This window comes from Chaetodon trifascialis, chromosome 10, assembly GCF_039877785.1.
Source record: "Chaetodon trifascialis isolate fChaTrf1 chromosome 10, fChaTrf1.hap1, whole genome shotgun sequence".
In the NCBI taxonomy this organism is placed as follows: Eukaryota; Metazoa; Chordata; class Actinopteri; order Chaetodontiformes; family Chaetodontidae; genus Chaetodon; species Chaetodon trifascialis.
The window spans coordinates 27,858,523-27,876,996 of record NC_092065.1 but is presented as its reverse complement, the minus strand read 5'-3'; the positions used below and the strand labels follow the sequence as shown (position 1 = coordinate 27,876,996).

The following is an 18,474-nucleotide window of genomic DNA, read 5'->3' as shown; positions in this document are numbered from 1 at the left end:
CACTGGCTGAATCTGACGACCAGTCGTTGAGAATAAATGTCATCAATCACCGAACATCTGATTAAACTGTGACTACGTTAGACCTGATTGATTAATCTGAGAGAAAACCAGCAGTTTAATCCATAATGATGATCACAACTAAGAGCAGCTCCGATTGAAAGCCTTTACAGGGACGTTTGAGCAGTTAATCCTGAGATCTCAGGACGACGTACCTGCTCAGGTAGCCTGGAGGAGTTCCTCCAGTCAGGTAACAGCTGACAGTTTCTACGGCTACCTGCAGGTGTAACCGCTGCTGATTCTGCTTCAACGACCAAACATTCACAGGTGAGAAAAGTATGAAATAAATAAACTGGGTCGAGTTTTTGGATTTTTAACCTGAACATTAACATTTGACAGCTCGGATTTAAAACTGACCAACACCTGAGCGACTTATATATCACAATATATATAATTATACATGTCTTTAAATGTTAATTCATACTGACTGACATGAGCCAAGAGTAAACATTACAGTCTGCAGCCGGCAGAGGGCGCTCTAGGCTTGTGACGACTACATGCTGCTCGTGTACCACTAAAAAATGAACTGAATGCCGAGTCTGACGAAGAGGAGATGGCGCTTCATCTTCCTCCGAAGTTGGCGGAGTTGTTCAGAAGCGACAGTGAGGATGAAGAGTTCAGTGGATTCAGTGATGTGGACTGAGGTCAGGAGCTCAGTGAACCTGCTAACCGCTAACGTTCTGTTCATTTAGCCTTTTCAGCCTCCAGGTGTGTTCTTCACACCTGTTCATGTGTTACGTTAACATACCGCACACCTGTTCAGCCTGCTGCTGTGCGTGTGACTGTGTAGTTGAATAACTTGCCTTTCCAGATTAAATGTCTGTTTTTTGTCGTGGATTTTGTGAAATAAATTTATAAATAAATGCGACTTATATATGTTTTTTCCTCTTCATGACGCATTTTTTGACTGATGCGACTTCTACACCGGAGCAACTTATCGTCCAGAAAATACGGTAAACAGACACCTGTCAGCCAATCGTGAACCAGGATTTTTTAACGTTAGCCGTATAAAAACTTCATAAAAGTCTTTTATTTAATTTTGTCACGGCTGAGTGTGTGACGCCTTCACAAAGCTTTGAGCTCATTCCCAAACATTGCTTCAATATTTGTGTTTCCTCACTGATAAACATAACGAGACAGTTTGTCTGAAGTCACGTCTTCATGACACGCTGCGTCCACTAGAGGGCACTGATGCATTTTTACATTCAAAAAGGTCGCACTCACGACAGATTAAAGTGATCTTAAAGAGGATAAACACAAATATCAGTGAATCTTTCAGGAGATTTTGATGTCAGAGGTTCTTCTCTGCAGAACAATCTGGATCCTCTTCTTCTGCAGGTTAATTAATGAACCAATTAATTAACTAATTAGCACAAATAAGTCTCTAACGAGTCCAGGACGGTCCCACCACTGACGGGAGCTGAGGACACGTGTGATTCTTCATTGTCCAACGCTGAGGACAGACCAAAGTGGGTCAGAGACACGTCACCGTCCTGTGGATTAAAAGACGGCGGAGAGGTAAATATTGTTCAGATGCTGTCCAGTTCAGTGCTCATTCTCCATGATCTCATGACCCTTTTCCTTCTGCTTAATGAGTCAGAGGCTGGGGGGGGGGTCCTGGGACGGCGGCAGGCTGCTGGCCATCAGGCTCGTCAGCTGACATCCAGCTTCACTCAAAATTGATTTTCCATTCTACGTCACAAAGTTGTCGATGTTTCCAAAAATGCTGAAAAGTATTTTGTTTGACGGGTCTGAAAATTTGAGTTAATGACATTTAGTTAGAATGAGAGAAACAGCTAAAACTGAAACCAAGTCTTTTAAGTGGAGGTCAGTAGTTTGAAGGTTAAACACTTGAATGTACGAGCGCTGAACTGTTTGGGTGGTGACTTTCCTGACTCTCATAACTCCACGTTTAGCATCCAGGAATGTTTGCTTAACGCAGTATTTATATACTTTTTAGCCACTTGTGGGTAAACTCAGCTTCTGACAGGTCTTCACCCGCAAAGGTCGCATTAACGAGCTTCTCTGTCATCTCACTTTTGACTCTTAGATCACATTTTAGCTCAGCTTTACTCAGCGTTTAGTTTCAGTTTCGCACAAAGGTTCAGTTTCAGTGTCTCTACAGCCCTGTGAGTGCAACCTCCTCGTAGATTAAAGAGCGACATGAGAGAAAATGCAACCGTTGGCTGATGGTGGAGGTCACGCTGACAACTCCTCATAGTTGTAAAATCCAATTTGATAGTGTTGGAAACCTCAGTGCATCCCACGCCAACACAGCTCAGTTTAAACTCCAACAAAGAGCTTTTTTGGGGCTAAACGCTGCGTCAGGATGAACTATTTTTGGTGGAAATGTTGTCTTTGGGTTAATGAACGTCTGTGTACTTTAAAGTTCTTGCAACAAATTTTGAAATAACAAGGTATTAACGGTCAATTCAAGAACTTCCTCTGTCTGGAAATGGGTGAAGCTGTTCAGATGGATCTCCAGCAGCAGCTTCAATGGAGGTTTTAACCCTTCAACCATCAGTGGGAACCACACTGATCCCGTTAGAGGACTCTGGGCCCCAGATACAAACCAAATTTCTGCCTAATTACTGTTGTTGTTGTTGGGTTCAACTCTTTGTGAATAAAATATGACCCCGTCTATGACATGAATCCAAGCCACTTCTCAACAGATGTCCCCCACGCCGAGGCACTGGCCTTTTCTCAGAGTGTCTGCTGAAAGGGGGCTCAGGCTGGAACACAAAGCCCTCGAGTTTTCACAAAAGGCTGAGGAGAGGGAGCCGGAGGGGCGGCGTGAATGGATCGGTCTAATTGCAGAGCTGGAAGGAGTCCTGGTGAGGCAGGTAGAGGAGTGAAAGAAGCACAGATGTCACTCCGCCGAACACCTCCTCAGCCTGCTGCGCTTCAAAGACCAGGACGAGACGCGTCGGGACGGGCCGAGTCCTCAACATCTGCCCGGGTTTCTGTTCCGGAGTCTGATGACGGTCCACGCTCGGCACGAAGACGTCTCACCCAGACGGCAGAGCGCTGCACTCTGTTTATGAAGCACTGAAGGGTTTCTGAACCGTCCAGACCCCTCAGGTCTCAGTTCAGGTCTGCTCACTGCCCCCCAGAAACACTCAGAAGTCAGTTTTTATGCCTAAAAGAAGAAACTCCCAGAAAACAGTTGAAATCAGGCTCCAAACTATTCGCTCCTGTTCGTCTTTTTCCGGTTCATCTTATTTTTCTCTCGTCTTTTTATGTTTCTTTGCGAGTCTTCTGTCTTTTCTTAAAGCCTTTTATGACTCGTGAAGCATTTTGAATTGTTTTGCTGTTCAAACATTCCATACGAATAAACTACAAATCCAAATTTACATCAGACATCGGCGCTGAGCGGCGAAGCGGCCATTTTTCTGATGCACGGCGACTCCGACCTTCGCCACAGCAGAGTCCATCACATATCAGTGATGTTCTTATTGATCGACTGATTGGATTTCACACCTGTGGAAAGTTCTGAAGCACAACAACACAAAGAAAATCAACCAAATCTCTTGTGTCTCCTCTTCGTTGCCATCTTGTGTCGGCAGTGGAAGCAGGCGCTCACTTTAAATGCGTCACGACGTCATAAATAAAACGTAAAATGACTCAGTATTCACGGCGTGTGTCTGTCTAACGCGTCTTCATTGCTCCACAGCTTCAGGGTTTCTGTTTTCAAGTCATTTAAGTGACTTCCTGTAAAGAATAAAACTGTGATTGTGGTGATTTTGGCTCAGAAATGCTTGAACAGGAAGTCGTGTGACCCGACAAAATAAAAGTCTCCATCTTCATTTTCCTTCAAGGCCAAGCCTGCAGACAGCAAACTCGCAAAAACATGGAGGTGAATGTGAGTCAGGGGGGGTTCAAGGCTCTTTACGACACACACACACACACACACACACACACACACACACACACACACACACACACACACACACACACACACACACACACACACACACACACACACACACACACACACACACACACACACACACACACACACACACACACACACACACACACACACTGCCCCTCCTCTCTAACCCCCCTCTATTGAGTGTGCCCAGCAGTCATCTATGAGGGTCATGTTCCTGTTTGGAAAGTATTGATTAGAGTGTTTATCCCCCCAATCATGGGGGGGCAGGGGGGGGGGGCAGAGAAAGAAGAGAGAGAGAGACACACACACACACACACACACACAGAGAAAGAGACAGAGAGAAAAAAAACAGAGAGACAAACAGAAACAGAGACAGAGAGAGACAGACAGAGACAGAAAGAGACAGAGACAGAGACAGAAAGAGAGAGACAGACACAGAGAGAAAAAAAACAGAGAGAGACAAACAGAGACAGAGAGAGACAAACAGAGACAGAAAGAGACAAACAGAGACAGAAAGAGACAGAGACAGAAAGAAAGAGAGACAGAGACAGAAAGAGAGAGAGACAGAGACAGACACAGAGAGAAAAAAAACAGAGAGAGACAAACAGAGACAGAGAGAGACAAACAGAGACAGAAAGAGACAGAGACAGAAAGAGAGAGACAGACACAGAGAGAAAAAAAACAGAGAGAGACAAACAGAGACAGAGAGAGACAAACAGAGACAGAAAGAGACAAACAGAGACAGAAAGAGACAGAGACAGAAAGAAAGAGAGACAGAGACAGAAAGAGAGAGAGACAGAGACAGACACAGAGAGAAAAAAAACAGAGACGGAGAGAGACAGAGACAGAGAGAGACAGAGACAGAGAGAGAGACATTCTTTACCTTCTGCTCAGTGATTGGTTTAAGTCATTTCAGCCAAGCTAACAGTTCTTTTCTTTACTCATTGATCTGATAAATAATGGACCTATCAGACACCTGGACACACGGTCAGCAGTTAGCTAACGGTTAGCTAGCACGCTAATCATGTTTCTGTTGATGAATGGTTTCGGTAGTTTTAAACGTGGTTTTAAGTTTCTCTGATTTGTCTAAGGGTTTAAAGGGATTTTATTTTGAAAAGCAGTTCCTGATGTCGCTGCTCACGTCTCGCCTCCCCTCGCGGCGCGGCGGCGTGGACGTACCAGGCAGGAGAAGGAGTCGTTCATGCGGTGCTGCAGGGTGCTCCTCTGAAGGACGCTGAAGAGGGCGGCGTGGTCGAAGCGGCTCGGAGCCGCAGAGATCAGCTCCTCCACCCCCTGACGCTGCGACGGATCCAGACCTGAAGCGGGAACACAGAGAGCGGGTCACACCTGAAAACAAACATCACGCACTCGTCCACCGCGAGGACAGCTGCATGTGTCCTGTCCGTCCTAAAGCTCAGAACCTCACAAGCGAGCGTTTCAGCAGCTGAAGGTTTGACGCAGACTCATGACCTTCATCACCTGTTCAGGCAGGTGAAAGGTACAACAGGCAGAATAATGCAGGATTTAATCTGACAGAGATGTCAGTGATCTGATTGGTCCTCACATCCTGACAGAGCTGTTCATCAAGCGATGACAGCATCAGAGGGCGGGGCAGCTTCATTCAACAGATAAAGATGAACCTGCAGATCTGCACTCGTTCATTCGTGCGTTTTTGTATTATTTTGCTCATTAAACACATTTTTTTAGCTTAATTTTCCTTTTTATTTTATTTTTATTTTATTTCACTCGACTATTCTGAATTTTTACATTTTTATTCTTCCTCTGATGTTTCCTCCTTCACACTCACGGACACTTCTGACAGCGTTTCCTGTTTTTATTGATTCAGTATTTTTAGCATCACTTAATGTTTGTTTGTCTCTGGGCGTGTGTGTGTGTGCGTGTGTGTGTGTTAAAGGTAAACTCTGATTGATTGATTGATTGTGTGACTCCATGGCACTCTGGATGAACACACAGTGTTTGTGTAAGTGTGTGTGTGTGTGTGTGCGCGTGCGTGTGTGTGTGTGTGTGTGTGTGTGTGTGTGTGTGTGTATGTGTGTGTGTGACATGTACAAATACTTCATTTTCCTTTTCTGAGCTTTTTCCTGAAAGTTAAAACAAACACGTCCGTTATACGAACAAGGGTCGAACTCTTCTGCTGAGCGGCGTTAACATGTGACCAAACAAACAGGAAGTGGTGCGTTCGAGGATCGCGTACGTCGTGACGTTTGTCTGAAGGTGAGAACAGACTCGTGCACGTTGACGCGGAGACGGACGACCGCGCTCATATCTCTGCGTGATCCCGTCAGCGAAAGAGGTGACGAGTAAATGTGTTCACATTCACAATCATTCACGCCTCTCAGCAGCGAACTGAGGCGTCAACACACACACACACACACGCTCACACACACGCACGCACACACGCACACACACACACATGCACGCACACACACGCACACACACACACACACACACATTGGCGTTGTCGGCGCTCGGTGCTGTGGCTAATAGTTCCCACCTCGGTTGGCTGCAGATCCTCTGCGAAACCGTCGGCGCTCTCAGCCGACACAAAACATTCAGCAACACGGCCGACGTGAGGAAAACACTGGAAGTGACGCTCCGCCGGGAGGAGGGCGCCGGCGCCGCGCTGCCAGACGCTCAGCTGTGTCACCTTTTTAACGTTTTAACTGATGAACAAGTGAGACTGTGGAGATCTGCAGAGCTGCAGGTCTCAGGATGAACCACATGAAGACCGAGACCTCTGCTGTCAATCTGTGCGTCAAACCGCCCCTCATGTGACCTGTGACATCACCACAGTGGTCACATCACATAAATGTCTCACAAATCCACAGTCCAATTTCTTTTTTTAGTTTCCTGAACGAGCCGCTTGCTGTAGTTCTTATCAAGCAAACAGCAGGAAATGGTGCTTTCATGTGGGACTATTTTCAGCGGCGGATGAATCCACATTCGGTGCTGTAGTGAGTGTTTGTCGCAGGACGTTGTGTTTTATGATGTGTTTTTATCAGCAGTTACAATTTAAATGAACACAACCGCTTGTAGGACACTGATATTTAACATTTCGCTGTGATATTTGAGTTTTAAGTATGTTTTAGCATTAGCATTATGGCTAAGCTACGCTAACAGCCATCGTCTGATATGTGTAAACACGGACGGATCGATATCTGGCTCCTGGATTCTCTCAAACTCGCCATGTGACAAACCTACATTATTCTCACGCCTTGAGCGGAGGCCGCTGATGAAGTGTTTGCACTCAGAGGCTCTTTGAGCTCGGCCCCCGCGGCGCCCGGAGCGCTGCACGATAACGAGGCTTCGGGGTCAGCGATGGAAGAATCGACGCAAAAAAGGAAAAATAAAAGCAGCAGAAGAGGCGCCGGGCGTCCCGGCCTGAGCAAACCTGGGTTCATTTCCAGTCCTTTCAGGCGTCCTGTTAATGGCCCCGCCGAGTGAAAAGCCTAACACTCCATTCTGCCTCGATCGGGGGAGGACGTTTCGGGATGGGAAGTTTCTGAGCGTGACACATGGCCCCACAAAAGACCAAGGCCCGCCGAAGAATGGCGGCGCCGCTTCCACGCCTGCGACGCCCGCGGCCTCGCGTCCGAGACGAGCATTAGCGATCGCTTTTTATTAACGCTGCCATTTTGTTTTTGTGTGGACGCGGAGACGCCCGCGAGGACTCTCAGACGTTTGTGTTTGCCCCCCCCCCCCCTTTTGTCGCTTTTGTCCGAAAGAGAAAAAAAAATGACAGCAAAAGTGAAACCTCCACAATCAACTTCCAATCGACGCTGCTCCCCTTTTCTTCCCGCCGTCCTTTCTTCTGACTCCGGCTGCCCTTTGGCTCCTCTGGCCTGCTTTCCCTCGGTCCCATTCCGATGTAGGTCATTTTACATTCGTTACCTCAAAAACAGCCGATTGTCCTTAATGTAATTTGGAGAAAAGACAGGGAGTCAAGGAGGCGACTCTAAAGAAAACGAGACAAAGAGATATAGATTAGGCCGATAATAAGAGGAGGGGGGAGGAGGGGGAGTATTGATTGGGGGACAGGCAGCGGAGGAGCGATGTTGATCCGTGTCAAGTCCAACTTTCAGCTATTATCTGAAGGGGGGGTGTTAAAGGGGGGGTTGTGTGTGAATGAGCGTGCGTGACAGGAAATATGGACGGACGGCGCTGCTGCCGGCACAGATGGCGTTTGGTCCAGACGGTCTGCAGGTTGCTTCACTTTGTGTCTCTGCAGCAGTTTCTCATCAGAGACAGAAAGCGACGGGAAGACCAATACAAAGCGGGAACGGCGGACCCCGCCACCAACAATTAGAAGTGCTCTATAGAGACGGACAGAGTTACAGGCGTGAGCAACGTCGCACGCCTCGCTCGTCCGTCATTGGCTGATTCGACTTCCTGTCGAGAGGCCGTTTCTAAGGAATGAAGAAAAAAGATGCTGGAGACAGAGACGAGCTGGAGGACAGAGGAGGTGGAATTGAGCTGAAATGTGACCTCTGACCTCTGACAGAAACAGTCTCTGGCCTTCATTAGTGCTCCTTCACTTAACGTTATGCTATTAAACTGCTGCCAAATGTGTGTGTGTGTGTGTGTGTGTGTGTGTGTGTGTGTGTGTGTGCGTGTGTGTGTGTGTGTGTGTGTGTGTGTGTGTGTGTGCGTGTGTGTCTGCTTGAGTCAACTGAAACCAATGTGGAAGGAAGTCAGCTGACCAGCTATTAGCATAACACGCCTGAATCTCTGGCTGAACTGCCTGCAGGCAAGTTGCATTGTGGGTAATGTAGGAATAAATGTGTAATAAAATAGACGACAGCTGCAACGTAAAAGGTGTGTGTGTGTGTGTGTGTGTGTGTGTGTGTGTGTGTGTGTGTGTGTGTGTGTGTGTGTGTGTTGAGGTGGGGGTGGGGGGGTGGGGTCTCTGCACTCAATCTCTCTGCATCCATCTTGTCGGGGCTCCACTGGTATCGTCACGGCAACAGTCACATCTATGTGACATCCCGCTCTGAGAGGTGGCGACGGCCGCTGATGGCAGGTTACTGATGCAGACGAAGAGGAGGAGGAGGAAGGAGAGCGTTTCAGTTTCAGGTGCGCCGGCCTGAGAGATGTGACTTGATCTGCCCGTCGGAGCGTGGCGACGGAGATGATGTCAGGGCGAGCGGAGACGAAGATGCGGACGGACAGGCCCATCAGCCTCCGTCTGGCCAAGCGAGGCGTCTCGTGGCGCGGAGCGCAAACAATCTCAACTCGGGGAAAAGTTTGAGAGAAGCGCAAAAACGCGTCCGCAGCTGCCGTGCTGCGTTCGAGGGCGTCGCTGAAACCCCGGGAGGTTAAGACAAACGGACAGCTTGACGTCTCTGCTCAGGATCGTCCTCGCTGTCAAACTGACCACCTGCTTCTTCAAAAACACAACTGACAGGCGCAAACATCTCCGAAAAACAACTTCAGGGGCGAGTCTCGACCCCCAACTGGCCCGTCTGTTCGTCCCGAGCCACAGGCGGTGCGATAAAAGTGGATTTCAGGTCAAAGGTCAGAGCCGAACCTCCCACAGCCCCGACGTCTGGACTTCATCTGTGGGTCCGTTTGAGTCTTGTTTACATGAACTGCTGGCAGCAGCGAGCAGGCGGGGGGTGACAGGAAGTGATGTCGGCTGAAGTTTCTTCAGCAAACTCGCGCTCATCGTTTGTCCTTTTCTGTCGTTTCCACTTCAGAGGCGAGAAGTCCGGAGGGCCGGCGGCGGGAATCTGCCCTCAAAGCGGCAAAACGTCTCCTGAAGCCGCATCACGGTCGACGGCCCGTTTCGTTTCAAAGAACCCACAAACTTCTTCGATAATCTGCATCTTTGAAAACTTTATTGAGGAAACAGAACGTACAGAACAACACGGTGTTTCACGACAACGTGCCAAAAGCTACGAAACATTAAACAGCATCTGCCACCATCTCCGTGCTTCCCTCCATCACTGATGCTCCGTCCTCCGCCGCACCAACACAGCGGCGATGTCACGGCGTGCCGACACGATGACAGCAAACCTGCTCTTAACTTGCTCATGGTGGCTGTTCTTTAAGGTGAATTGGGCTTATCCCTCACCTTGATGTTAGCATGCTAACACAACTACAGCTGAGGCCGAGAACATCCGCCTTACAGCGGTTGCAAGTTGAGTAGTTGAACGGTGAAATGTCCTCAAATGGCCACCGTACTGAACGTAAACCACCCGCTGATCAATCGTTCTTTGTTTCTTTGCAGCGGCAGCTTCGTCGTGCTCCACCAGGTGGCAGCGTCGCCTCAAATCCACAGTGAAGAAGCACAAGAAGTCAACCTTGTTGCTGCAGGATGCCTCGCTGCAGGAGGTGGAGCTCGGGTGGAGCTCAGGTGGAGCTCGGGTGGAGCTCAGGTGGAGCTCGGGTGGAGCGTAACATCTGAACACTTCTCCAAAGATTCCCTTCGTCTGCCGTGTTTTAAGTTGCCTTTTTTCAACTCCGTCGACGCGACGCACGCTAGCTGTTAGCAGCCATCACTTGCACATCATATACTGTGCAATGCATGATGGGATAACATACGTTCACTATATTAGGTACAGTAGCTTTCACTGAAGATTCAGCATTAAATACAGACAGAAGACGTATGGAGGATTATACGGTGAGACGTGTGAGTGCGACTGCTTTTCGACTCGTCCTTCAGTCGTCTTTCAACCTTTTCTGAGGAGCACTCGTGTCGTAAATCAGCATATTGTCGCGTTAAACGTTCCAGTCAAACAGAACAGGAAACATCGAGGCACTTGTGGCTGATTTCTCCTCCAGCTCGTCGCGGTACGTCTGCCGAGCTGCACGTCTGCAAGAACACGACGGCTCCTCATTGTCCACAGAAGCGCCAGAACATTGTTGGACATCGGCTGGTAAACAAGAGGAAGAGCTGCCGCCTGAAAACAAGCCGAGGACTCACAGAGCGAGATCCACTCAGCAGCGCCGCAACAATGACATTCAGCAGCCGCGACGAGCCGCCGTCCAACATGACTTCCACTTCATTCGCGGCTTCATTCTTCGCTCTCACGCACCGGTCGATAAAATGTGACGCCGCCGGCCGCCCGCTCTTTGTGCTTCGAGATGCCTCCGGAGCCGAGCTGAAAACAGCTGTGAGACGGAGGCGAACAAAGGAGACATGTTGTTGTGTCCCCGCTGTCATTGTCTCACCTGTCCGCCCCAACCCGCTGACCTTCAAACGCAGCAGAGGAGGAGCTCGTCTCGGAAGACGCAGCGTTTTCACCAAGTCAAGACGGGAGAAGAGTGATTTTATATAAGTTAAATAACCGCCGCGCGTGTGCGTGTGTTTTTGTGTGCATGCGTGTGTGTGTGTGCGTGTGCGCATGTGTGTGTGCGTGCCTGTACACATGCAGGCTGCCGTTATTTTAATTTCATCTTTATGAGAAACGCCTGCAGAGCGAGAGCACATGCATGCGGCGTTCAGGTTCACCGACACAATCGTTATTAAAAAAGAATGACTTTTTGTGATGCACACACACACACACGTGAGCGCACACACACACACACGCGCACACACGCGCACACACGCGCACACACACAATGGCACTTAGCACCCAGTTAAGAGCTATTTCAGGGACACTTTCTATTTCCTCCTGCAAACAGCGTGTCACCACCTCCCGCCATTAGCGCTTCAATCTGTTCCATTAAGCGCTAACGAGCGGCGGCGAGAACGGGCCGCCGCTGCACCAAATTACGCAAACGCCGCCGTGATTGGCTCTCAGCGTGACGCTCCGCGAGGCCGGCGAGCGCGCGGACGCACGGGTAACGAATGAAGTGATGTGCAGGTGAAGAGGAGGAAGAGGAAACAATGGGACGTGCGCGTGTGGAAGTACGGCAGAAGTTTGGGGGAAATAAAGGACGAAAACAGGAAGAATGAGGGGAAATGGAGTTTCTGACCAACAAGCCAACAGACGCACAGCAGCATTGAACATTTTAAAGTTTTATGAGAAACGAAGACCAGCCGACACGTGGACGCGTCTCACGGAGAGACGTCTGTCCATTCTGTGCGATGAGCCCTGATCAAACCGTCCTCTCGGCCTCTTTGCTGGCTGGGATGAATAAAGTTGTATCTTACCTTATCTTATCTTATCTTACCTTATCTTATCTTAAACACTTGTTGTCCTGTTTTACCTTCGTTGTTTATTGTGTTTGTTTCATCTATTTTTTGCACACTGAGAGAAACATTATTTTGACCCTCTGTTCGCCCCGTACGTACCATAACGGACCATAAGATTTGGGACGTTTTCGGCTGGTTAACCTTTTTATTTTGACCGGCTGTTTCAGGACTTTCACAGTTTTTACAGTCTGAGCTCTGAATGATGAGGTCAAACCCAGAGGGCGTGGACGTACTGATGGGCGACGCCGGCTTCTGGTTTCCTCCCCTGCAGTTCGTGGTCTTGTTCTGCGGCGGCGGGACCGGTTTGTAGGACTGTCCCGTGGCCCGGTACATGGCCTGGACCCACAGAGTCCGGTCCTGCTCGTCGTCGCAGGCGAACATCACCAGGTCGCCCTCCTTCACGGCGTTGAAGAAGACCCGGCCGCCCTGCAGACCTGAGGAGGAGGAGGAGGAGGAGGAGGAGGAGGAGGAGGAGGAGGAGGAGGGTGAATCAAACATAGTTTTTGTGCATTTTCTGATTTTACACGATTTACACGATTTCCCATCAGGCCACAGTTAAATGCCACAGCTGGAACAGATGAGGTGAGTTCAGGAGCGACGTGTTTTTTAGAGAGTTTCTGAATTCATCTGAGATCATAAAAAGTGAAGCTGGCGGAGGAGACAAACAGGAAGTGATGTCAACTCTTAATGACATCATCACGCCTCCTGCAGACTTTGATTTCGCAGTAATGAAGTACATTGTACTAAAATACGTTTCTTGAGTTTACTTTTTGGGAAACTTCATTTCTCTGAAGTTTCTGTTACTTTGAAGCTGAAAAGTTCAGTTTGTCTGCAATTTTTCTGTTAATCTGCATCAAACTGAACGACTTTCATGGATTTTCAGACCTGGACGCTCAGACCTGGACGCTCAGACCTGAACGCTCAGACCTGAACGCTCAGACCTGGACGCTCAGACCTGAACGCTCAGACCTGAACGCTCAGACCTGGACTCTCAGACCTGGACTCTCAGACCTGGACGCTCAGACCTGGTCCACGTGGTCTCATATTATAATAATAAAGAATAAATCAGGACTGTGTTTTAAAGTGTGTGAGCTGAGGTGTGTTTTTTATGCTGCCACAGTGTAACGCCCTGTGATGATGATGATGATGTAATGATGATGTCAGCGGACTCAGGTGTGCGTACCTGGCTGTGGGTCACAGTAGTCCACCGTGTAGCCCTCCAGCTGCATCAGCTCCTGAGGCTCGGCCTTCTTCTCTCTGTAGCTGCACATGGCGAAGGTGTACTGACTCACCTGCAGGACGAAGACACACACTCATCAAACACACACTCATCAAACACACACTCTTCAAACACACACTCTTCAAACACACACTCTTCAAACACACACTCAATGTCTCAACTGCTGATTTTCAAACTGTGTCTAAATTTTAACCTTGGACATGAGGTGGACCTGCGGCGGTCCACCACATGTCCAAAAGTATGTGGACAGCTGACAGCGCAGTGTGACAGATGAAGGTCTGCTCGTCTTCCTGGCTGATGTTGAAGGTCGGTGGTCTGCCTCATGTCGAAGGTGTAAGACGTCAGAGCTTCCTGCTGTTCTACACTAAACGCTTCACTTCCTGCAGACGTGTCGTCTCTGAGGATTTTCTAAACGTCACACAATCACAGCTGATGTCTTTAAAGGGACTTTGGATCCGCCGCTGAGACGTAAACAAAGAAAATGTGAATCTAAATGTTCGCCGTCGCCCTCAAACACCCTGACTGATGACTCAGCACTCAGTGAAAAACAGCTGAAGTCAGTGAGACCAAAACTCAATCGAGGTGCTTCTCCAGCGGGACCTTTGTGCTCCGGCGAGGCGTGAATACCTTCAGCTGATGTGAGACGATTTTCTTTAATTCCTCAAACAGTTTTTGTTTCCCCTCGATCGACGGCCTTCATCTCACAGACCTGCTCAGTCAAAGAGAGACGCCTCAGCGTGAGGACGAGCGCTCGCTGAAGGCCAACGCTTCGATGTAACAAACACAAACTGATTCTGGATCAGATGTGACGCTCTGCAGTCTATTCACGTCAGTCAGTCGCTGATTTCCTTCAGTTTAACCTTCACTCGCTCTGATCTTACCTGAACCAGGACGAAATATCTTTTTTTCCAGCGTTTCCAGACTCTCTGTCCCACAGCGTACAGATACCTGAAACACAAAGAGCGCAGAGCTTCAGCTTCGGTCAGCAGAGCAAAGACATCAGCGAACAGAGCGAAAACACCCAGAAACGCTTTGATAAGCAGCATTTTACACCTGAGCAGGAGCGGATTCACCTCAGGCTGCTGACGACCAGCGTCTTCATCAGCGATTAGTCTCGAAAATGTCTGAAAATGGTGAAAATCAGTGATTTCCCGACGATCAAACCGGCTTATCAATACCTTTCACCTTTGAAATTATGTCCAAAAACCAGATGTACCGTCGCTTTAAGTGGAATTTTCTGTCGCATCACATGATCTTCATCGGCACAGACGCCATTTTCAGGACCGAACTCTGACCCTCAAACTTTTAAACCAACATGGACGAGAAGTTTCCTTAAACTCATCGTTCGATCACCAAACGCGTTCAACGATCGAAGAGTCGATCACTCAAAAACACGTCACCCACAGAGGGCGCTAAAACAACAGCATGGCCCACACACGCCACAGAAGATAAGATAAGATAAGATAAGATAAGATAAGATAAGATAAGACTTTATTGATCTCACACTGGGGACAGAAGGTCGTTACAGCCAGAAAAAGCTAAATCAGTGAAACAGAAAGGTCAAAATAAAAAAAAGTGTCGAGGATACAGAACAGAAAAACAACTGTGTGTATTTGTACATGAAGTACAGATTAGAAAAATACTAAATGCTGTCAGAAAAATGACTGTCACGTGTTGTTTTGCACTTGAATCTGAGCCACAACAACAACAACAACAGTTACATGAAGTGAAAATATCTAAAACGAATAAAATCTAAAATAAAATATAAAACACTGAAAATACCCAACAAATATTCAGTAAATGAACCAACCGGTTTGTAATTTTCTGCATTCAGTGTAAAGGAAATGACATCATTCTAATCATCGATCAATCATTGAAATGATTAGGCTGAACTGTGACGGCCATGTTGGACTGTTTTCTGACGAATCAGATGAAAGAACAGGTGAAGGCGTGAACGTGAGGGCGAAGACTAAAACAAAGACGGAGATGAAGTCTGAGCTCAGCGTTCGATCGGGACTCGTTTCAAAGCTCCTGCTCGCGCTTTTCTATCTATTAACGCCGCATTATGTCATTCCTCCCCCAGCTGTGAACGCCATTAACACATTAACCCCCCCCCCCGGTGAAACTCAAAGGAGAAAGTAATGAGTCCGAGCCGAGAGGCCGCGGCAGACGGCGGCTCGTTGAGGACGTCTCCAGGAAAATGGAAGAATGACCAGCGCGGCCTCCCGATCAATGGCTGCTCCCGGGCCTCCTGAAGCGTGGGATGCAGGCAAGTGCGAGCGAGGAAAATCAATCGATGGCGAGACCTCTTTCTTCAGCCCTGCCGCCCGCCCTTAAAGAAAAGGCCTCCAGTCAAGGCCGCGGAGCGTCTGGACAGAATCTGGGCCATCCCGCTCGGCTCCGGGTTAACATGTGGCACCGCTCGCCGGCCACTCGTGAAAACGATTTGTCCGTCCGTCCTCCTGCAGGTTTCAGGCGTCCATTCAGCCGCCGCCGCCGAACGAGTTCACTGCAGGCATTTAACAGTCCTCGCTGCAAAAAAACATCCGTCTTTAACTGGTCACTTCGCTGCATATTCACAGCTCAGCCAGCAGGTCTCAGAGGGAATCAGCTCCTGACATTTCTGACAGAGAATAAAGAGATTTTAAGACGAAACCCGGAGATTTCCAGACAAACCTTCACTTTGTTTTACTGTCTCAAACTGATTTTGATCATTTTAAACGTTGCAAAGCATCAAAGAGAGTTTGTGTCTGCAGTGACGTTAAATAACTCGTTTACCAGAAAACAAACGTTTAAGAGCGAAAAACAGAATAAACATACACTGAATATTAACTTAAGCTTCATTTTCCTTAGTTTTTATGGATTTGCGACGTCTTTCTGAATGATTTTCATCAGGTTTTATGTCCTTTTGTCTCCGTGAAGTAATCTCATCACGTCGGCTGATTTCATCGATTGTTTTAATGAATAAATAGATAAGATTTATTTTTCTTACTCTAATTCTGTAAGTTAAATGCTTTTATAGTAAAACCAGCTGCTGAATTGATTCTTTTCTTTCTGAGCATCAAAAATCATTTAATATCCTGCAAAATAAAACAGGATTTATTCCTTCATACGTCGGATCAAACGTTCAACCTGAGCGAGGAGTAAAATCGTCTGAAACACAATGAAGAATAAACATTTCTGCAGGAAACAATGGAGTGTTTAACGACGGCGTGTGAAGAGGAGGCCGTGAGCGGAAACGGATCCCCGTCGTGTGATGAAACAGGTGACAGGTGTCGCCTTCGCACCTCAAATCGAAGCGTGCGTGACGACGGCGTGTCGACCGAAACGTTTGTGTGCTTCGTCTCCAGTCTGAGAGCAAAACGTCTTCCAGCGGCCGCCGGCCTTTAAAGGATTAACAATCCAAACGAGAAACAGCTGAAAGCGTTTGCGTTTGTTGTCCCTGTATTTACGTGACGCCACACAGAGCGAGCCGGCCTCGTCTCTGATGAGGTCGCTCGCCGTCTTTGAGCATCAAACAGCCTGAATGGAGAACATCTAAAAGCACAGGAGGACACCTTTCAGCAGGTGAATCACAGACTGTGTCTTCAATGAATCAGAGCTGAGGAGAAGAAGAGCTGGAGGTGAGGACACACTGACCCCCTGTGGACATCTTTGAAAACTGCAGCCAGTATTTATCACCTGTCAATCAAACTGTCAGCAGACTCCCACACAGAGTGTGTGAGCTCCTGCAGGAGGAGGAGGAGGGAAGGCCTGACTCCTCTTCCTCCTGCCAAACCTCCTCTCCATCAAACTCATTGATTAATCCGCTGCTACACAGAAGAAGACATCCGATTGATCCCTGAGCGTCGAACGCAGACGTGCCTTCAGGGTGCGATTAGCTTAGCTTAGCTCAAACACTGGAAGCAGGGGGAAACTGCTAGCTTCATCCCAAAGGAAAAACCCTGAAGCCGTTTTATAGCCCACAAACACAACCGTCACTGCTGCAGCCTCCAGCTGTGACGAGGAATATTCTGTTCTCTGAGCTGAACCCTGTTTGCTCTCACATTCACCTGCTGAAGCGGGAACACCTGAGGACACGTGACATCACAGCCAGCGTGGACGCGGGTCGTGACTGAAGCAGCTGACGGACGAGTGACGAGGAAACGAGTTCCACGTCTCAAATGTTTGTGTGTTCAAAGAGTCTGAATCTGGTTTGAAAATGTGACTTTTCTGCCATCTGCTGGCACAAATGAAGAACTGCACAACAAACTCGCTGCCACAGCTTTTCTATACTTTACTAGTTTGGCTTCAATCTGAAAGAATGTAGAATTACAAATATTTATGTTTTTGTTTCCTAAAATGAAAAAGAAAAAAGAAAGTGGAAGTGGACATGTTTGATTTACCTCATTTATCTAAAAACACAAGTTTAGATATTCTTAATTATTTAGGAGGAAGGAGCTACAAACATTATTTGTTCGGCTGAACAATAAACTACATTTTATTTTTGGATATCTTCATTGATCATCAGTAATCGTTAGAAGCTGTAAAAGTCACTGATGTGAACAAGCCTTTGAGTCGATCAGTAACGGACAGACGACCCCGTGTTTCAGGCAGGAAGTGAGACGCTGAAATCGTCCTGAATCACGTTTCATGACAGTAAACGATCTGCTCTTAAAACCAGAACTCCTCTTCATGAAGCGCCTCCCTGATAACTGACCTCAGAGCAGTGAACGCCTGAGCGAGGCTCAGCTGATCACATCCTCACCGTCTCTGCTTCCTGTGGGCGACCAGCAGAGGGCGCTGTCAGCCTGCTTTTACTCCTCAAACCTCTGAACCTCTCTGCTTCATTTTCATGTTTTTCCTCCTTTTTCTGCCTCATCATGCTGTCTGCTGATTGGCTGCGTCAAACTTTAACAAGGATGACATCATCATCATCATCAATCAAGATGAAGACTAACGAGGAGTCGGAGCGTTTCACGGCTGTTCGGCTGCTCCAGTATCAGGGCGCAGTATTACACATTTTTACTGTGTTTATGTATTTTCTACATGTGCGATGGTACAACAGCGTCACCGGACCCTGCGCAGGTGTCTGTGGACCAGGACCGGACCCTGCGCAGGTGTCTGTGGACCAGGACCGGA

At 48.0% G+C, this 18,474-nt stretch overlaps 1 protein-coding gene across 1 annotated transcript in view; it reads right to left on the bottom strand.

Annotated features, from left to right (window-relative positions):
- The window catches only part of cadps2 (Ca++-dependent secretion activator 2), a 150,564-nt gene that overhangs the window by 60,912 nt on the left and 71,178 nt on the right, over nt 1-18,474 (bottom strand). Inside the window, exons 9-12 of the mRNA XM_070972496.1 lie at nt 14,235-14,301; nt 13,297-13,405; nt 12,347-12,547; nt 5,132-5,268 (exon numbers count right to left, since the gene is read on the bottom strand). Coding sequence (XP_070828597.1) covers nt 5,132-5,268; nt 12,347-12,547; nt 13,297-13,405; nt 14,235-14,301 — 514 coding nt within the window. The remainder of the gene's footprint in view (nt 1-5,131; nt 5,269-12,346; nt 12,548-13,296; nt 13,406-14,234; nt 14,302-18,474) is intronic.